A 19018-nucleotide genomic window follows, 5' to 3' on the forward strand; every position below is an offset into this window, starting at 1 on the left:
AAAAGCAAAATGATAAAGAAATTTTAGCATGACCTTCTTCCTTTGGAAAATATAATTAAGTTATTTCTTTGAGAGTCATCAACTCTATTTTCTTAAAATCTTGCCATTGGATATAGAAATTTTTGTTATTTTTGTTTCCACCATGACAACTAAAAGTTGAGCTGAGAAATATAAGAAAAAATGGGAAAGTGGAAGGAATAGGAAAGTAGAAGAAAGAAGGAATAGTCACAGAAGAAAAGTAAAAGACATGTTCATATTTCTTTAAAGCTGTTTGCCACTATTAAATGATTAAATGATTACTTTAAGTCATTAATATACTTAATACATTCCAATCTTCCATAGTGAAACTTCAAACCAAACACAAATGTCTTAAAAGCAGCAGCAACAACAACAACAACAAAAATATTACTCTCTATGGAAAGATAGATTCACAAAAATTATTAGCCATCATCTTCTCCAATATTGTCCTTATTCCATAGGTTTGTTTCTTCTGTAACTCTGATTAAATGTAAGAGTTATTGCTGTATCCTCCATGGCCCCTTAATAGCACTCTGAGAGTTTTCTCTATTCTGTGATTCCAAACTCATGGGATGGCAAAAATCAAAATTATTCCTAAAGCAAATCATTGAGAAATATTTTTATGAAATGATATTTTGTACCAGTTTTCTAAATCTCTGTATCACTTTATCTGTGCTGTGAATCTTGCCTTTTCCTGTAGATGATGGAACTATATCTGAAAATAGATTGCTAGATGGTGTGAAATCATTCAAAGGTAAGAAGCATGAAGAGAATCCTCCTGCCTCAAATTTGCCTGGTTATTCTCTTACAGGTCTTACCATCTCTTATAATAATTAACTCTGTATTTATTATACTGTTTCTAAATATAGCTGCATTTTCCAAGTTGTCTTTCATTTTGTTGCCAAGTTTGGCTTTTGCCCAGTTTAGTTGAAAAGCAGATTTAAATCTGGTTCTACAAAGAAAATGTGAAGTGAACTATTAGCAGTTGTTTAGGGCTTTTCAGTAACTGAAAGAACTAAACTGAGCATTTAGGCCCTTCCTACCAGAAAGATGTTTTCAGTTTGTCTCCACAATTGTAATTCATTGGAGAATCAATCTGTAATTTGTAGGATTTTCAAGATCAGCCAAGAGGTTACAATTCTAATCCCATCTTGTTCACCTTTATGCACTTGAACATTTGGGTCATTGATATTTTTGCTGATAGCCATAGTACATGGGGATTAATTGAAATTTTCTTGTGATTTCCCTCATATTCTTGATTCTTTCCTTAGGTGGAAAGGTTGATGTTAGTAACCTGGAAAACATTTTGGAAAACATGAAAATCATGCTTCCAGATAAGGAACTTAAAGATTTATCACAAAACCTACCAGTTGATGGTGAGCAACATGGACAATATTAGACCTTTTGAGGAAATTTTATTTATAGGCTTATGTATGAGAGTTCCTGAGGCTAGATCTGTTTGGGTGCTAATATGGCTTTTTATAACTTAGAGAAGAACTCAGTCCTAATATAAGAACACATTTTGATTTGGTGCATTTTCATTAATTTCAAGGTACATAGTATATGTCTTAGAGTGAGTTATAAATAAGTCTGTACTTGAGAGATGCTAGATAGTTTATTAACCACAGAGAAGGGGTCATTAATTTCAGATTAAGTACATAATTTTAGTAACTTTTTATTTTTTTATTTTTGTTAGTATAGTATAATAACATTTGAAGGTCCTATCGTCCAGCTATACATTTCTCTATACCTTTGTGATATACCAACTTCCTGTGTTTTGGCACTGGCTCACATTATTCCTTCCTTGGTCTCATCTCCTCTACTTTAGAAATCATGACAAGAAATATTTTAGCTTCTTTTTCAACCTTCCAGTTCTCTTGTTCCCAAGAAATATGCCTTATCTTCATCAAAAATGCTAGTTCCTGGATTTCTCCATCTCCTTTCAATATATAAACTATTTTCTAACTTCTTTGGTTGTCAAACTACTCTCTCTGTTATTCCTGCTCTATAAAACAAATTTTAATCAACCCAGTCATTCAGACCTTCACTTCTATTGCTGACCTTGGTAAAGAAAATAATATCAATTTGCAGGTTACTATGTCCCCAAATTCATTTTCTCCTGGATAATAGAAGGACCTAACAACATTTTAACTCTATTTTTCCCTTTCCCCATATTAATGTTGTTTTATGTCATTCATGCTATCTTGTTTTCTTTTAATTCAGCAAAACTATATAAGTAATAGCATTTTACAAAGTCAGCATTTATTCAGATTTTCCCAAATGTTTACCTTTTTTTGCTCTTCATTTTTTCTTGTACTTCAGGCCTTCCCTTTGGGATCACTAACATAATTTCCTTTATTTAGGATCTGCTAGTGACAAATACTCCTTTTTTCTTTTTGGTCTGAAAATATCTTTGTTTTGCTCTTGTTTTTGGCAGGTATTTTCTCTGGATGTAGCAGTCTAGGTAGACAGTTATTTTCTTTTAGCACATTTTAGATATTCCACTGTCTTCTGCTTTTAATGTTGCTGATGAGAAGTGATGAAAAGTCAACCATGAATCTATATGTTTTTCCTTAGAGAGTAATCTTTTTGTTGTTATTGTTGTTGCTGCTGCTGCTGCTGTTAAGACGTTTGTCTTTGGTTTGAATTTTCACTATGGAAGATTGGAATGTATTTGTTTTCATTTATTCTCCTCAGGATTCACTGGGCTTTTTGAGTCTGATGATTGGAATCTTTCATCAGATCTGAAAAATTATTAGCTATCATCTCTTCCAGTATTGTCTTTAATACATAGGTTTGTTTCTTCTGAAACTCTGATTAAATATAAGGTAAACCTTATTGCTGTATCCATGGTCCTAAACTTCACTATTTTTCAAACTGTTTTCTTTCTCTGCTCCATGGGAGTTTTATGTAATACATTGTTCTATATATAATTAGAGTCCCCAACATGCAAATCTGCTAACTAAATGTATGGAAAATGTGTTATGGAAACTACCCCCAAGGAAGAATGGGATTGCATACTAATAAATAACATAACCTTTTGGGCCGTTGTGTTAGCTCATGCCTGTGATCCCACCACTTTGAAAGGTCGAAGCAAGTGGATCACCCCAGGAGATCAAGACCAGCCTAGTCAATATGGCAAAACCCCATCTCTGCCAAAAATACAAAAATTAGTTGGGTGTTGTGGTTCACGCCTATAATCCCAGCTACTTGGGTGGTTAAGGCACGAGAATTGCTTGAGCCAGGGAGGTGGAAGTTGCAGTAAGCCAAGATTGCAACATTGCACTCTAGCCTGGGTGACAGGGTGAGACTCTGGAAAAAAATAAAAATAAAAATAACCTTTTATGGCAAGAAAATACCAAAACATCAATAGTGTACATAGTTTCTATTTTTCTTCTTACCCTGAAATATGCTGCATCTGCAACTTAGAGAAAATATGCTGATTTGAGAGTTACTTGTGCCATTGTAATATGTTCCAATCCACCATTTAATTTTAAAGTATTTAATACTGCTATGTGTAAAGTCTTATGCTAGTTTGCTGGGTTAGGATGTCTGGATGGGATACAGAATAAATAGAAACATTCTCTATTTAAAAGCACTTTTATTTATTGTTATTTTGAGTATGTAATGAATGTATCTTTGAGGATATAATGAACAAATCTACTAAAAAATAGGTACAACAGTGGGATGTTAATATGGGAGAGTGTTCAATGGGGAAATATCTTAAGGTTCCAAATGGAAATATTTTTCTCTTGTTCTTAGGACTTGGTAGCAGATAGTGTAAATAGACTATGCCCCAAGGGGGAAAATGTTCCACGGTGTGTAAAGGTTGAGATCTTAAAAGAGAGAAGGGGAGAATAATTTCTGAAATTAATAGTCAACATTTTTGTAGAGTAATTTTCCCTATTTTATGCTTATCTATGTAGGTTATTAGGCTATAATTCAAAACAAATCATAAAGAAAATGATTTCTTTGCTCTGACAATCTTTTTGAATCAGCACACAATTATGTCTGTTTGTATTTATTATTTTTTAGCTTCTGGGATGACTGATCTGCATAAACTACTAAAAGAAGTAAATAAATTCACAGGTGAGCAAGACATTTTGTGAAAAGATGTAAAACTAAAATGAAAATATTTCACTTTCACATACATATTTAAAATTGTATTTTCTTATTCTATCATTGACTTATTAACTTCTGCTTTTTTAATTGTTAAAGTTTGGGTTTAATGATGAAGATTCCACTGGATTATTTATGTTTTAGCAACAACTTTGTGGTGCTGCACCTCTGTAACAAGTCTTATACTCTGAAACCTCATTTTTATTTTGCAATTCATTTCACTGTGATTAAATAGGCAACACTTGTGTTCATTCATTCAAAACACTTACTTAGTACCACAGTAACCCAGTAAACATTAAGGTAAAACTTTGACAGGTATACAAATAATGTGGTCAGTGAAACTAATCTATCTCATAATTCAAGCAAAGCAAAAGTAACACAGATTTCACCAGATTCATATGATTCAGATTAGGTAACAGCTTATACATATTTAGATCACTGAGCAACTTGTACATCCATTTACTGTGAGCTGGGTTCAGTTCTCTAAGTCATTATAAATAAGGATCTTATTTAGATTTAAAGAACTAACTTCCATTTCCTGTGCTCTTCATCTGAAAGCTATAGACAAAAAAATACAAACATAAACACTTTCATCATTTTGAGTCAGTAGGCATTTCTCACCTGTCTCACATTTCCATCTTTTAAAAGGAGGAAAAATTCAAGCCAAGGACATAAAAAAAGTACTGGGAGACATAGGGATAGAGCTCACAAATAAGGAACTCTGGAACCTGATGAAAATCTTGCCAATTACTGGTAGGTATTTGATGCACTACTATGATATTTATCTCTGTGCTAGTGGGGACTTCGATGTGAGAATATCATAAAAATAGGCCCTTCTCATTTCCTATAAAAAGACAAAAAGAGGCTGGGCATGGTGGTTCACACCTGTAATCTCAGCACTTTGGAAGGCCAAATTGGGCAGATCACCTGAAGTTAGGAGTTTGAGACCAACCTGGCCAACATGATAAAACTCAACATGGTGAAATTAGCCAGGCGTGGTGGCACACTCCTGTAATCCTAGCTACTCAGGAGGCTGAAACAGGAAAATTGCTTGAATCCCAGAGGCAAAGTTGCAGTGAGCCGAGATCACACCACTGCACTCCAGCCTGCATGATGGAGTGAGACCCTGTCTCAAAAAAAAAAAAAAAAAGATTAACCTCTGGTTCTAAATATATTATGCATTTGACATTTAAATTTATAGTTTTGAGAGACTATCATATCTTCAAACCTGAGTACTGCCATTAAGAGTATCATTACCCTGAGATTAAATAAAGCTTAAGAAGGGCAAAGAGAAAAAGAAAGCTGAATTAGCTAGTAGCAAAGAGAAGGAAAAAGGAAAACTGAGAGTGGGGGAAAAGGCACAGCTGTTTCAATGTGGTATAATGAATGTACTGTCCATGTACTGTCCACATTAAGAATCTTCTTCTCATTTTTTGACTTAAGTTATGAAGAGGTGTGGGTATAGGAAATGTAGGAATGCAAATTAAGAAAGTACTTTTTTTAAATCCACATATAAAAATTGAACTAGGTGTGGTGGCTCATGCCTGTAATCCCAGCACTTTGGGAGGCTGTGGCACATGCCTATAATCCCAGCTACTCAGGAGGCTGAGGTGGGAGAATTCCTTGAATCTGGGAGGTGGAGGTTGCAGTGAACTGAGATTGTGCCACTGTACTCCAGCCTGGGAGACAAAGTAAGATTCCATCTAAAAAAAAAATTATATTCTTTCTACTGTTTTTGACTGTCTATGTAATTTTCCTTTGTTCTTAACTGTGCCTTTTTTACAGATGATGGAAAAGTATATAAAAATGTATTGCTTGATAAGATAAAATCATTTCCTGGTAAGTAAAAATCCCAATAAGACAAGTAAAACTATGACTTGTAAGTTTTACCTTAACTATTAAAAGACCTTATCATTAGATAATAATTAGATTTTTTATTTTACTGTCCCATTAGCCTATAGGTCTTAGATAAAACTATATTTAATGTGATAATTTATACTTTGAAAAAGTTTTAAATTCTGTTTGCTAATTAGACTCTAATTCTAATCTAACATAATTCATCAGGTTCCTTTAAAAAATACATATGTAGTTTATAATATACAAAAGTAGTACATTATATTCCTGGCTTCTATAATAAGTCTTTTTTTAAATAGTTTTTTTTTTAAAAATTATTACTGTACAATGGATTTGTTCTATTTGATCGTTATTGATGAGTGACTAGAATCAGAATTTTTTTTAGCTATCAGTTCCTATTTTTTATCACTTCCTTCTTTCTTAAGCTGGAAAGTGCAATGTCTCTAAAATTGGTACTATCCTGGAAAACATGGGTTATGAGCTGGAAGATGAGGAAATTGAAGACCTGCAGAACTACCTGCCAACAACTGGTGAGCATATCATTATATATTCAAGGAAACTCTGAGATCCTCTAATAAAATTTCAAAATGTATTCATATAAAAAAATCTATTATCTCAGATTAGAATGTTTAAATCAGAGACCAGTAATCTGTTACAGTGAGTCCTACCTTCAAAACTAAACTCTGCTGCCATTGAGGAAGTTGATAGAGGTAAGAACAGATAGAGAAATGAAACAAAAGAACACTTCAAATGAAAATGAAGTTAGAGAAGATATTTACAAATCAATCAGGAAAAAAGAAAATCCCTTAAGTCACCATAAAGTCTAACTAGACTAAAGGAAGGAAGATATTGTGACAGAAGAGACAGCATGCCTAATCATCCTGGCTTTAAAATAACTAATAAATCCCTAATAGAAAATTAGTGCCAGACATGGATGGAGCTAGAGGCCATTATCCTAAGCAAACTAATGCAGGAACAGAAAACCAAACACCACATGTTCTCACTTATAAGTGGAGGATAAATATTGAATGCACGGGGACACAAAGAAGAGAACAACAGACACCAAGGCCTACCTGAGCCTTGGAGGTAGAGAGGAGGGTGAGAATCAGAAAACTGGTAGGTATCTGGTGTCTGCTGTTCTCTTCTTTGTATCCATGTGCACTCAATATCTGGTACTATCCTTATTATCTGGGTGACAAAATAATAGGGTACACCAGACGCCCACAACACACAATTTATCTATAGCATCAACCTGCACAGGTACCCTTGAAACTAAAATAAAAGTTAAAAAAAATAAAAGTGCTAGGTGGAGATTTGAAAAGTGTTCCTGCTTGTCTACAGAGTTTACACCATTCTGTCCTAATATTAAGCCTCAATGTCAATACAAGCAATACATTAAATGAGGATTAAATGAGCTAATGGAGTTTCATTTTAAGGTTAGGTTCTATACACTTAGATCTCACTACTAAAATTAAAAGAAATAATAATTTTTATTTTAAAAAAAAGAAAAAAAGGGCCGGACGCGGTGGCTCAAGCCTGTAATCCCAGCACTTTGGGAGGCCGAGGCGGGTGGATCACGAGGTCAAGAGATCGAGACCATCCAGGTCAACATGGTGAAACCTCGTCTCTACTAAAAATACAAAAAAAATTAGCTGGGCGTTGTGGCGCGTGCCTGTAATCCCAGCTACTCGGGAGGCTGAGGCAGGAGAATTGCCTGAACCCAGAAGGCGGAGGTAGCGGTGAGCCGAGGTTGCGCCATTGCACTCCAGCCTGGGTAACGAGAGCGAAACTCCGTCTCAAAAAAAAAAAAAAAAAAAAAAAAAAGGTAAGATTCTAAAGAGAGTTTATAAGTTAAATGCATTAAGAAACCTCACTTTCGCAGTGGCTCAAGCCTGTAATCCCAGCACTTTGGGAGGCCAAGGCGGGTGGATCACGAGGTCAAAAGATAGAGACCATCCTGGTCAACATGGTGAAACGCCGTCTCTACTAAAAATACAAAAAAATTAGCTCGGCATGGCAGTGCGTGCCTGTAATCCCAGCTACTCAGGAGGCTAAGGCAGGAGAATTGCCTGAACCCAGGAGGCGGAGGTTGCAGCGGTGAGCCGAGATCGCGCAATTGCACTCCAGCCTGGGTAACAAGAGCGAAACTCCATCTCAAAAAAAAAAAGAACCTCACTTTACATAAGTACTACATATTCCTATTTAGTTTCCTAAATAGTTTATGTATAAACCTATCTGTTTCTACATATAGTGAAGGCAAGATTGAAAGAAGATATGACTTAATAGAAATAAAAGAGCAGGACTTAGGCATTTAACCCTTTACTGTAGTCCCCTAATTACTGTAGTCCCCTAATTGAGGCCAGAAGCCAACATCAGAATGAGGGTTATTAGAAATCTCAGACAGCATAGCTGGTATAGTCTCCCCTCATATAATAGAATTGAACGCCAACAACAAGATTGGAAAACGTAACCTTGGACCAGGAGTTTTTTTTGTGTGTGTGTGAGACAGACAATTTCAGCTCACTGCAACCTCCACCTCCTGGGTTCAAGCAATTCTCCTGCCTCAGCTTCCTGAGTAGCTAGGATTGCAGGTGTGCACCACCATGCCTGGCTAATTTTTTTGTATTTTTAGTAGAGATGGGGTTTAGCCATGTTGCCCAGGCTGGTCTCGAACTCCTGAGCCCAGACAATGCGCTCACCTCGACCTCCCAAAGTGCTAGGATTACAGACATGAATCATTGTGCCCAACCAGGACTTCTTAAATCTATGGAGCAGATGAATGAATTTAGGAAGAAGAATCTAGCCCTTTGACCATCCACCAGGATCTCTCTTAAATTGATATACTTTAAAATAATAAATAATTTTTAAAAAGAAAAAAATGAAAATTCATTTTAAAATATATATATAACAGGCATTGCTTTAATAAAAGGCCAAGAACACTCCTTTCTCTGGTTTAAACTACATAAAGCTGTTTGCTGATGCCATAAGCAATTGAGACAAAGTTGAACTACTTCCTGAGGGATAGGATCATAAACTGAGACAGACCCAAGGAAAAAGTCACACTTTATTTTATTTATTTATTTATTGAGGCAGAGTCTGTCTCTGTTACCCAGGCTGGAGTGGCAGTGGCACAATGACAGCTCACTGTAGCCTTGACCTCCCAGGCTCAAGCAATCCTCCCACCTCAGCCTCCCAAGTAGATAAGGAAGCTCTGAGATCCTCAAATAAAATTCAAAATGTATTCATATAAAAAAATCTATCATCTCAGATTCAAATGTTTAAATCAAAGATCAATAATCTGTTACAGTGAGTACTACCTTCAAGGCCAAACTCTGATGCCATTGCACTACCACGCCCAGCTAATTTTTGTATTTTTTGTACAGATGGATTTTCGTCATTTTGCCCAGGCCGATCTCAAACACATGGGTTCAAGAGATCTGCCTGCCTTAGCCTCCTAAGGTGCTGGGATTACATGCATGAGCTACTGTGCCCAGCATACCATTTAAAATACTTTAAATCACAATCTTCTCCTTTTCATACCTGATAAAGGAGGAGATAAATTACCAGCATTCACAAGCTACTGCAAGTGAATCTAGAGCAAATAGTTCACCATTGATGACTCCTATTCTCTATAGACTGGTGATTGGCTGGTATAGTTAAGTAACCTGCTGGTATCAACATACATATTCCATGATGCCTTAACCCGTAACTGCCCTGACACTAAGAAAAATAATGTTCTGCCAGCTTGGCCTAAAAAGACCCAATCAAAAAAGAAAACCAAAGGTGGCTGTTAGTATTCTGGTCTTGTGACTGCAAGCAAGAGAAACTAAATCTGGCTGACTTAAGTACAAAAGAAATTTTTGCATGGCCATGGAATGGTTCACAGAATCAAAGAAACAAATGAAAAACCAGGATCAAAAAGGGGAAAACCAAGGCAGCATCAAAGAGCCTATGTTACAGGAACTAATTAACAGTTTTATCAGGGCAGTGAAGCAGAAATGAATCACCCTTACATTGTGCTTTTCAAGATTCAGAGTCTCAAGAGAGAGGATATATGTCTTACCCTCTGTGAGCAATTTGTGGACAGGGCAATGAAAGTCCCTACCTTATCCTGGCCTTTTGGTGGGTGACCAGAATACCAACATCCACCTTTGGTTTTCTCTTTTGATTGGATCTTTTTAGGCCTTACCATTTGGTGCCCAGGGTAAGGTAGGGACTTTGATTGCCCACGGATTGCTCACAGAGGGTAAGACACTATATCCTCCCAAAAAGGGAAAGCACTATTATCAAATGAAGCAGGAATAGATGCTAGTTTGCCAATTGTGGCAGGGAGGACCTTTTTAATTGTGGCATCCCCACCTCTCATCCCCAGCTAAGGGATAATAATATGAGTAAACATTTTAAAGCATGTTGTTTTGATCATGTAAAAAGCCTAGTTTTTTAAATCCTGTGAAAAAGAAATAGAAAATACATCCTTCTCTCTGATAGCAACACAGTGACTTTCCTGAGTATTACAGTGTATTGTGTGGGTCTGAAATTATGAATGCTATGTTGATTTAAAAGCCAATTCATTAAGATCCTTACTGCACTGTAAAACTGTATCACACCTATGTCTCTTCTTTCTGATTCAAAGCACACAGATTCAGAATTTTATGAATAGTCTTGCTTTATTTAAGAAATCTTTTTACTAGAAACCTTTGCTAACATAAATCAGGTCAGTCTTGCCCACTTAAACACATATTTTGTAAGACTATTTGTACAAAATAACGTTAATTTAATTAATAAGAACACAGAATTGTGTACTAATTAAGTAACTAATGTAGGAAACTGGATAGTCCTTTCTCTTATTCTCATGCTATCATATTCCTGGTAATATAAACTAATCACCTCAATTGAAATAGCCACAGATAATAATTATCAAGTATTAACTGCCTACTATATACCAAAAACAATAATTGGTACTTGACATACGTTATCAATAATCCTCAAAATAACTCTGCAGATTAGATTATCATCCTAACTTCTCTGACACAAAAATTGAGATCAGTCACAGAGGTTAACTGATTTGCCCAAGGCCATGTGGCCCCTAAGTGGCAGAGTAAAAATGGGAACTCAGATCTATGTAACTTCAAAGGTTTGCCCTTTCTACCAAATCATATTGCCTCACATAAGGGAGGTAAGCAGAACCGCGCAGACCATGACAGGAATGATTCCTTAAGAAGGTTGTGTGATGTGGCCCTAGAGATGAGAATTATCAACCAGTAAGTACACAAATTAAATGAGAGTCAGCAAAGATTGGAAATCTTTGTGGCCAGAGAGTTGGAAGCATGGAGAAAGGGCTGAGTAACAGTTGCATGTAGAAGTAGCCAGCTATGAGCTTTCAGGTAGGTAAATACACCAATATTATGGAACATATTTCTTTTAAATCCTGTAGTAATTAATAGACAGTAATGATAGACATAGGGTTATTCTTGGATTCTAAAGTGGGACAGGCCAAGTGGAAAGGAAGTCAAAGCAATGCTTTTAAAACTTCCTAGCACCATTTTATATACTGTAATTTCTTCTTCTGTGCTATATATTTATCATATTTGGAACTTTATTCTTAACTTCCATGCTTATAGGGGCATGAAAATGAATACATTTATAGAACAAATCAGAGTAAACTTAGGAATGTTAGTGTTTTATTCTACAGTATAAGGTCTTTATAGCATATTTTCTGGGTCTGAGTCATTATGGCTGGGTCTCATTTGCACCTTATCTTACAGATGAAAAGAAGGTTAAACTGAATAAGGTCATGGAAAATGTAGAGTCATTTACAGGTGAGTGAAAAGTTATAGGTAGGCCAGGCACAGTGGCTCATGCCTGTAATCCCAGCACTTTGGGAGGCCAAGGCAGATGGATCACTTGAGCTCAGGAGTTCAAGACGAGCCTGGCCAACATGGTGAAACCCAGTCTCTACTAAAATATAAAAAATTAGCCAGGGGTGGTGGTGCACACCTGTAATCCTATCTACTCTGGAGGCTGAGGTGGGAGAATCACTGGAACCTGGGAGGTAGGGGTTACAGTAAGCCAAGATCGCACCATTGCACTCCCGCCTAGGCAACAGAGCCAGACTCCATCTCAAGAAAAAAAAAGTTATAGGGAAAATTGTTGTATATAGCTATATTCTAATACTTTTTCTGTTATACTTTTAAATCTTCTATTATCTAATAACCTGGGTTAGTTTTTTATTATGTACTTTTTGAGCAAAACTACTGAATTATAAAGTCTTGATAAAATACCCAATACGTTCTGGATTTTTTCAATAATCAACATCACTTTTCCATTGTTTAAACAGCCAGAAATCTAGATTACCATGTAACTGGTGAAACAAAACGTTGTCATAATTCTTTTTAGGAATAATTCATCTTATCACATAGGCAAATATGGATGCCACCTATCTCCAAATGATTATTTACATAGTCATTTATACAATAGTCATAGGCATAGACCTTTATACAAGCCCCATTTCAGACTGTTGATTTATCCCATTGTTATTAGAGCATTCAAAAGGTACTTTCCTCTCTAGAATTACGAGATCGAGTTCTATTTCTGACATCCTTTTAGAATATTGATTCAGCATTTTGACTATTTAAGCCTGCAATTAAACTTAGATGACTTAATTTAAAATCATTTGACTATTTAAGCCTGCAATTAAACTTAGATGACTTCGTTTAAAATCATTTGTCACCTTCAGTTTTTTCATCATCTTTTCCATCTTTTCAAAGGAACCAAGATTAATGCTAATGAAGTAGATGATATTTTGAAAAACATAGGGATAGAACTCACACCTAAGGAACACTGGAAGCTACTAAAAACTCTGCCAATTACTTGTGAGCATTTCTGATACAGCTTTGGCCTTTGGGGGAACTTAGTTTAGGTGACAATATTGTTGGGGGTAGTGGGAAATCATTTATTCCACCTATGTTTATATTCAACATATTCACTGAGTAATTCTTAAGTAATGAGATTAAAGACAAAAGTCCTTGCTCTCATAAAGATTATTATGGTGATGGAGCTTACTTATTGGGACTGAGCTTGAAATCTTTGTAAATGAATAAAGATTTTTCAATTTATTAAACATTTTTAATTTAGTATATTCCCTTGGGAATGTCTGGAAGTCCTAAAGCATAAAGAAAAAGGAGAAAAAAGAGAAGTTAAGTATTAACAGAAGGATAAAAAGGATCAAGGCAGAGAGATAGTTTCAGCATAGTAATACAAATAAATATAGAACTTTTCTCTACTCCTTCACTTTATTCTTAAAGCCAAGGAAGAGAAGGATTTGTGGATGCTAAACTGGTTAAATCTATAAGGCAAATCATGTAAGATTGTTGTCTTTATGAAATCATAGTCTATATATTCTTGTTATGAGTTGCTGTATCCCTTTCTCTGTGACATCAGTTATCCCTTGTCTTATAGCTGACGGAAAGGTGTATTGCAATCGGTTACTGGACCGTTTAAAGACTTTCCAAGGTGAGTAATATGTATAATAAGAAGTCAAGTAAAACTGAAATCCTTAAGTTTTGTATTTCCTTTCTGAAAGTCCCTTTACACAGGATAAAAACAGATGCTTCTCAAAAGAAGACATACATGTGGCTGGCAAATATATGAAAAAATGTTCAACATCACTAATCATTAGAGAAATGTAAATCAAAGTCAGAATAGGATACCATCTCACACCAGTAAGAATGGCTTTATTTAAAAAGACAAAAAATAACAGATGTTGATGGGGCTGTGGAGAAAAGAGAACACTTATGCACTGTTGGTGAGAATGTAAATTAGTTCAGCCACTGTGTAGAGCAGTTTGGAGATTTCTCAGAGAACTGAGAGTTGAACTACCATTTGACCCAGCAATCCCACTACTGGGTATATATCCAAAGGAAAATAAGTCATTCTACCAAAAAGACACATGTACTTGTATGTTCATCACAGCGCTATCACAATAGCAAAGATATGGAATCAATATACATTCCCATCAGTAGTGGACAAGATAAAGAAACTGTAGTATATATACATCGTGGAACACTATGCATCCATTAAAAAGAACAAAAAATCATTCCTTTGCAGCAACATGGGTGCAGCTGGAAGCCATTATTCTAAGCAATTTTTTTTTTTTTAAATAAACGGGGTTTCACCATGTTGGTCAGGCTGGTCTTGAACTCCTGACCTCAGGTGATCCACCCACTTTGGCCTCCAAAGTGCTTGGATTACAGGCGTGAGCCACCACGCCCGGTCTTATTCTAAGCAAATTAACACAGGGACAGAAAACAAAATACTGCATGTTCTCACTTATAAGTGAAACTTATAAGTTCTCATGGTCCACATACTTTAAGATTAAGTTATACTGACAGTTCTGTCGTCTTTCTTTTCCACTGAAATGGACTGTGGATCTCTTTCCATATCTGTGGAAAGCAGCTGCCTAAAACCCACCGAGTGTGAACAGGCCATTCTTTAACGCTTTGAACCATCTTCTACTCCAGGGAGTGCGTTTAGCAGTGGGGACACCTGTAGGAGTTGGCATGCCAGCCACACAGAGGGGAGGACAGACCTGGCACCTCCCTTGAAGCTGGCTGTCAAGTCATGAGGGGCTCCTGTGCCTTCCAAAAACCCTCCTAGAGGAAGAGCAAGGTGGCAGCCCTTGGCCCATGACTATACCTGGACATAAAGATGGAAATAATAGACACTGGGCACTGGGGACTACAAGGAGGGGTAGAGAAGGGAGGGCAGGAGTTGAAAAACTACCTCTCAGGTACTATGCACACTACCTAGGTGGTGGGATCACTTGTACACCAAACCTCAGCAAAACGCAATTTCCCTATGTTAAAAACCAGCACATGTACCCCTGAACCCAAAATAAAAGTTGAAAAAAAAATTTTTTAAGAAGTTAAAGTCCTTTTAATTACTTAATGATAGCAATAACTAATTTCTAATGAATGGAGTACCAGGCACTAGTCCAAATACTTTACATCTATTAATTTATTTAATTTTCACAGAAATACTATGAGGTAGGTACTTTTATTATCACCATCTCACAGATGAGAGGTGTTGATTCAACAGTTAGTGCTATAGTTAACAGTTAGTTTACTAATGTTTTTCTTTCCTTTTATGACTTGTAGCTTAAGCTCAGATAAACACTAAATTTGTACAGACAGTATACTGTTATAATGGTAGGTTTCAAATTCAGTGGCCGCTATTATGGCTGTTGTTTCTGATATAATTGAAGAATCAATAATAAACCTTATTCATTCTCTTTGTTTCAAAAGTCTACTTAAAATGTTAGCAGGGTATCATGTAACACATATAAGGAGCTGTTCTTTTCCTCATATCCCTACCCAATCCCCTGCCACCTTGGTTTTATGTTCTCTCTGACCATCTGCATTGTGACTTTGCTTTTCTCTCTCTCACTGGCATTTAGGGCATATACTTCAACAGAATTTTTAAAGTTAAACTATTATTTCACATTTTTCTTATTTCACATATTTCTTTTTAAGGAGGGAAGGTCTTTGAAAATAAACTAGAAACCATTCTGGAAAATATGGACTACAAACTTGGAAAAGAAGAAATGAAAGACCTGTGGGACCATTTGAAAATTGATGGTATTTCATTTACCATTTATCACTTTCTTTCTGAAGAATCTTTAAAGTCCTCTTGTAGAACCTTTGAGAGTTTGCTTATTCAATTTCACTTAGAACGTAAGAAGGCCAAGGCTGGGTGCAGTGGCTCATGCCTGTAATCCCAGCACTTTGGGAGACCAAAGCAGGCAGATCACCTGAGGTCTCAAGTTCGAGACCAGCCTAGCCAACATGGTGAAACCCCGTCTCTACTAAAAATACAAAAATTAGCCAGACATTGTGGTACACACCTGTAATCCCAGCTACTCTGGAGGCCGAGGCAGGAGAACCACTTGAATCCGGAAGGCAGAGGTCACAGTGAGCACAGATTGTGCCACTGCACTCCAGCCTGGGAGTAGAGTGAGACTCCATCTCAAAAAAAAAAGAAAGAAGGCAAGGTGCAGGTGATCATGTTTTTATTGAACAAATACAAGATGAATGTCAGAGTGGAGTTGAAATAGACAGTCAACCATTTCTGACATTAAACCATTCATCTGGCATTGGACAGATATCTTTTAAGTCAAAGGGACAATTTAGGAGAAGACTTTAAGATCCAATTTAGCATATTAAAACATGGTATTTCCAATTCTTTTTGTTTGTTTGTTTGTTTGTCTCGCTCTGTCACCCAGGCTGGAGTGCAGTAACGCGATCTTGGCTCACCACAACCTCCGCCTCTCAAGTCCAAGCGATTCTCCTGCCTCAGCCTCCCAAATAGAGGGGATTAAAGGCATGCACCACCAGGCCCAGATAATTTTTATATTTTTAGTAGAGACAAGGTTTCACCACGTTGGTCAGGCTGGTCTCAAACTCCTGACCTCATGATCTGCCCACTTCAGCCTCCCAAGGTGCTGGGATTACAGGTGTGAGCCACCGCACCCAGCCAGTCTTTCGAGTTCTATAAGGCAGCTGAGCTGATCTTTCGAATTCTATAAGGTAGTTGAGTATAGGAAAACCACTCAAAAATTTTAAAATGCCCTCTATGAGAGCAAAAACTTAGAAAATTTTATGGAAAAAAGAGATCTCATTCCTAGTAGCAATAAAAAGATTTGTTTATGCCTGATTTATGCTTTGTATTTCAGAGAATGGAAAGGTTTTATTGAATTCTATGATCAGGGCAGCCAGTTTATTTTCTGGTAAGTGAGAAATGCTAACAAAAAGATATACAGTCAAGATAACTTACTATATGTAAAAATATTTTAATATATTTATTTATGGAATGCCTCAGTATTATATATGATATGCAAGCCTTATTTCACCAAAGTATTGATAACATGCTTGTTTTTAAGAATAGTGGTGAGTTTTTTTATTGCCGACTTTTTTAGAAGTATCATTTTTTTTTTTAAAGAAGTCTATTTTATTATAGGTGTCTGGCTTGTTTCCACTGTTTTAAAGCATGAATGAAAGCATTCTTTTGACCAGGCTTAAAGGAAATATTCTATTATTACCTCCTTCTTATAATGCTCTGCAGTCAGATAATCCTCATTGTGTTCTTATTCTTCTGCAATTACATCTCTTGCAAGTTGAGATATTAGTTTTATTATAATTTTCTAAATTTAGAATCATTGTTTGTGAAAGTATTTGCTTATCATCTTTCACATCTTTTTCTAAGGTGGTAAAATTAATGCCTGTGACACACAACTTTATCTAGGAAATGTAGGTATTGAATTTACAAATAAAGAAAACCAAGATCTACTGAACATGGTGCCATTGGATGGTAAGTATTTCAGACCTTGCAGTCAATTCTCGAAGTATAATTGTTTAAAGTCCTATTAAAAATTAAGAGAAAATTAAGCATAGGAAGAGCCAATTCTAATATAAAAATATTGTCCTTTCCATTTATATCTTAATTTGTGAGATAATGTCTTTGGGGTGTTGCTATGGGATAAACAATTCTAAATGTGAGACTCAGCATCTATAACAAGACTAAAGCTAAAGATAGGAAAATATGATAAAAGAATTATAGAAAGGAAGGAAGGTAGACCTCAGGAAAAAAGAAAAGAAAAAATCTATTTCAACATGTTTGAGTTCCACTAATAGCACACCAAATACCAGAAAATAGTTAACCTTGATAAACTTACTAATTTCTTTACTTCCTTGTTTGGATTATTATTATAACTTTATAAAAATTTGCTAATAATTACGCATTGATGTCTTTCTGAATTTCCACTTCCTTGTGAATTAAATTGACCCTTATTTTGCAGATAATAAAAGGGTATATAAAAATAGGTTGATGGATGCAGTGAAGACTTACAGAGGTGAGTAAAAGTCATACTAGGAAAGATAAAACTGAGTTCTTCATGCTTTTGCATTTACTTTTCTAAAACCTGTCTTATTTCCCCATGATTAGATTACTAATTATGTTAATATCAGTATGAGCTAATATGAGCTCAAATTATGAGCTGGCATTGTTACTTATACACAATCGCATTTTGTGTAATAACCTATTCTATTTTGTGGTAAGAACTTTGGATTGGTGTTTCTGCAATAATTCATGAGTCTTGCTTGCTCGTTTTCTTCTGGGTCAATTCATCCTAGAAATTTCTGTAACAGTGTTTTCTGGAACACTGATGAGGGAAAATTTTTCTGTTCCTACTCCACAACTGATTCTTTTGTTCACTTCAAGAGCTTTATGGTGCTTTCTGTCTGTGTTGATTGACTGAAATAAGCAAATGTTTTTCTTTCTTTGGCATCAATACAAATTTCTCTTATTCTTATGCCCTTCTTTCTTAAGGAGGAAAGGTTAATGTCGATAAAATAGATGATGCTCTTGAAAACATGAGAATCCCACTTGAGGAAGAAGAAATTGAGGAGCTGTGTGAACACTTGCCAGTTGATGGTGAGCATTTCAAAAATACAGGGCCTTGTAACAAAAATTTTGTTTTTCTATGAGAACATCTCAAGTATACTTATTAATTTTGTGTAAAAAGTCAGAAGCATATAGAGACCCAGTCCTAAGAGTGAAGAAACAGTGTCCTTTATTATTAACCTGAGATAAAATATCAATAATTGGGCCCAGTGCAATGGCTCACATCTGTTATCTCACCCCTTTGGGAGGCAGAGGTGGGCAGATTTCTTGAGTCCAGGAGCTTGAGACCAGCTGGGCAACATGGCGAAATGCCATCTCTACCAAAAAATATACAAAAAAAAAAAAATAGCCAGGTGTGTTGGTGTATGCCTGTAGTTTCAGCTACTTGGGGAGCTGAGGTGGGAGGATCACCTGAGCCTGAGGAGGTCAAGGCTGCAGTGAGCTGTGATGGTGCCACTGTACTCCAGCCTGGATGACTCTGAGAGTGAGACCCTCTCTCAAATATAAATGTAAATATATATATACACACAAATTTGTGTGTATGCGTGTGTGTGTATATGTAGATCTATAT

General features: G+C 36.0%; 1 protein-coding gene across 31 annotated transcripts in view; it reads left to right on the plus strand.

The window, feature by feature from the left end:
• The window catches only part of EFCAB3 (EF-hand calcium binding domain 3), a 466563-nt gene that overhangs the window by 309045 nt on the left and 138500 nt on the right, over nt 1-19018 (plus strand). For 30 of the 31 annotated variants that reach the window (XM_035300329.3, XM_035300331.3, XM_078373418.1 and 27 more), the window contains 14 exons: nt 719-772; nt 1290-1394; nt 4054-4107; nt 4786-4890; nt 5923-5976; nt 6417-6521; nt 11757-11810; nt 12759-12863; nt 13450-13503; nt 15522-15626; nt 16721-16774; nt 17251-17355; nt 17843-17896; nt 18373-18477. In XM_035300329.3, coding sequence (XP_035156220.3) covers nt 719-772; nt 1290-1394; nt 4054-4107; nt 4786-4890; nt 5923-5976; nt 6417-6521; nt 11757-11810; nt 12759-12863; nt 13450-13503; nt 15522-15626; nt 16721-16774; nt 17251-17355; nt 17843-17896; nt 18373-18477 — 1113 coding nt within the window. The remainder of the gene's footprint in view (nt 1-718; nt 773-1289; nt 1395-4053; nt 4108-4785; nt 4891-5922; nt 5977-6416; nt 6522-11756; nt 11811-12758; nt 12864-13449; nt 13504-15521; nt 15627-16720; nt 16775-17250; nt 17356-17842; nt 17897-18372; nt 18478-19018) is intronic. The other variant, XM_078373447.1, reaches the window with a different exon arrangement.

Source organism: Callithrix jacchus, chromosome 5, assembly GCF_049354715.1.
Source record: "Callithrix jacchus isolate 240 chromosome 5, calJac240_pri, whole genome shotgun sequence".
Taxonomy (NCBI): Eukaryota; Metazoa; Chordata; class Mammalia; order Primates; family Cebidae; genus Callithrix; species Callithrix jacchus.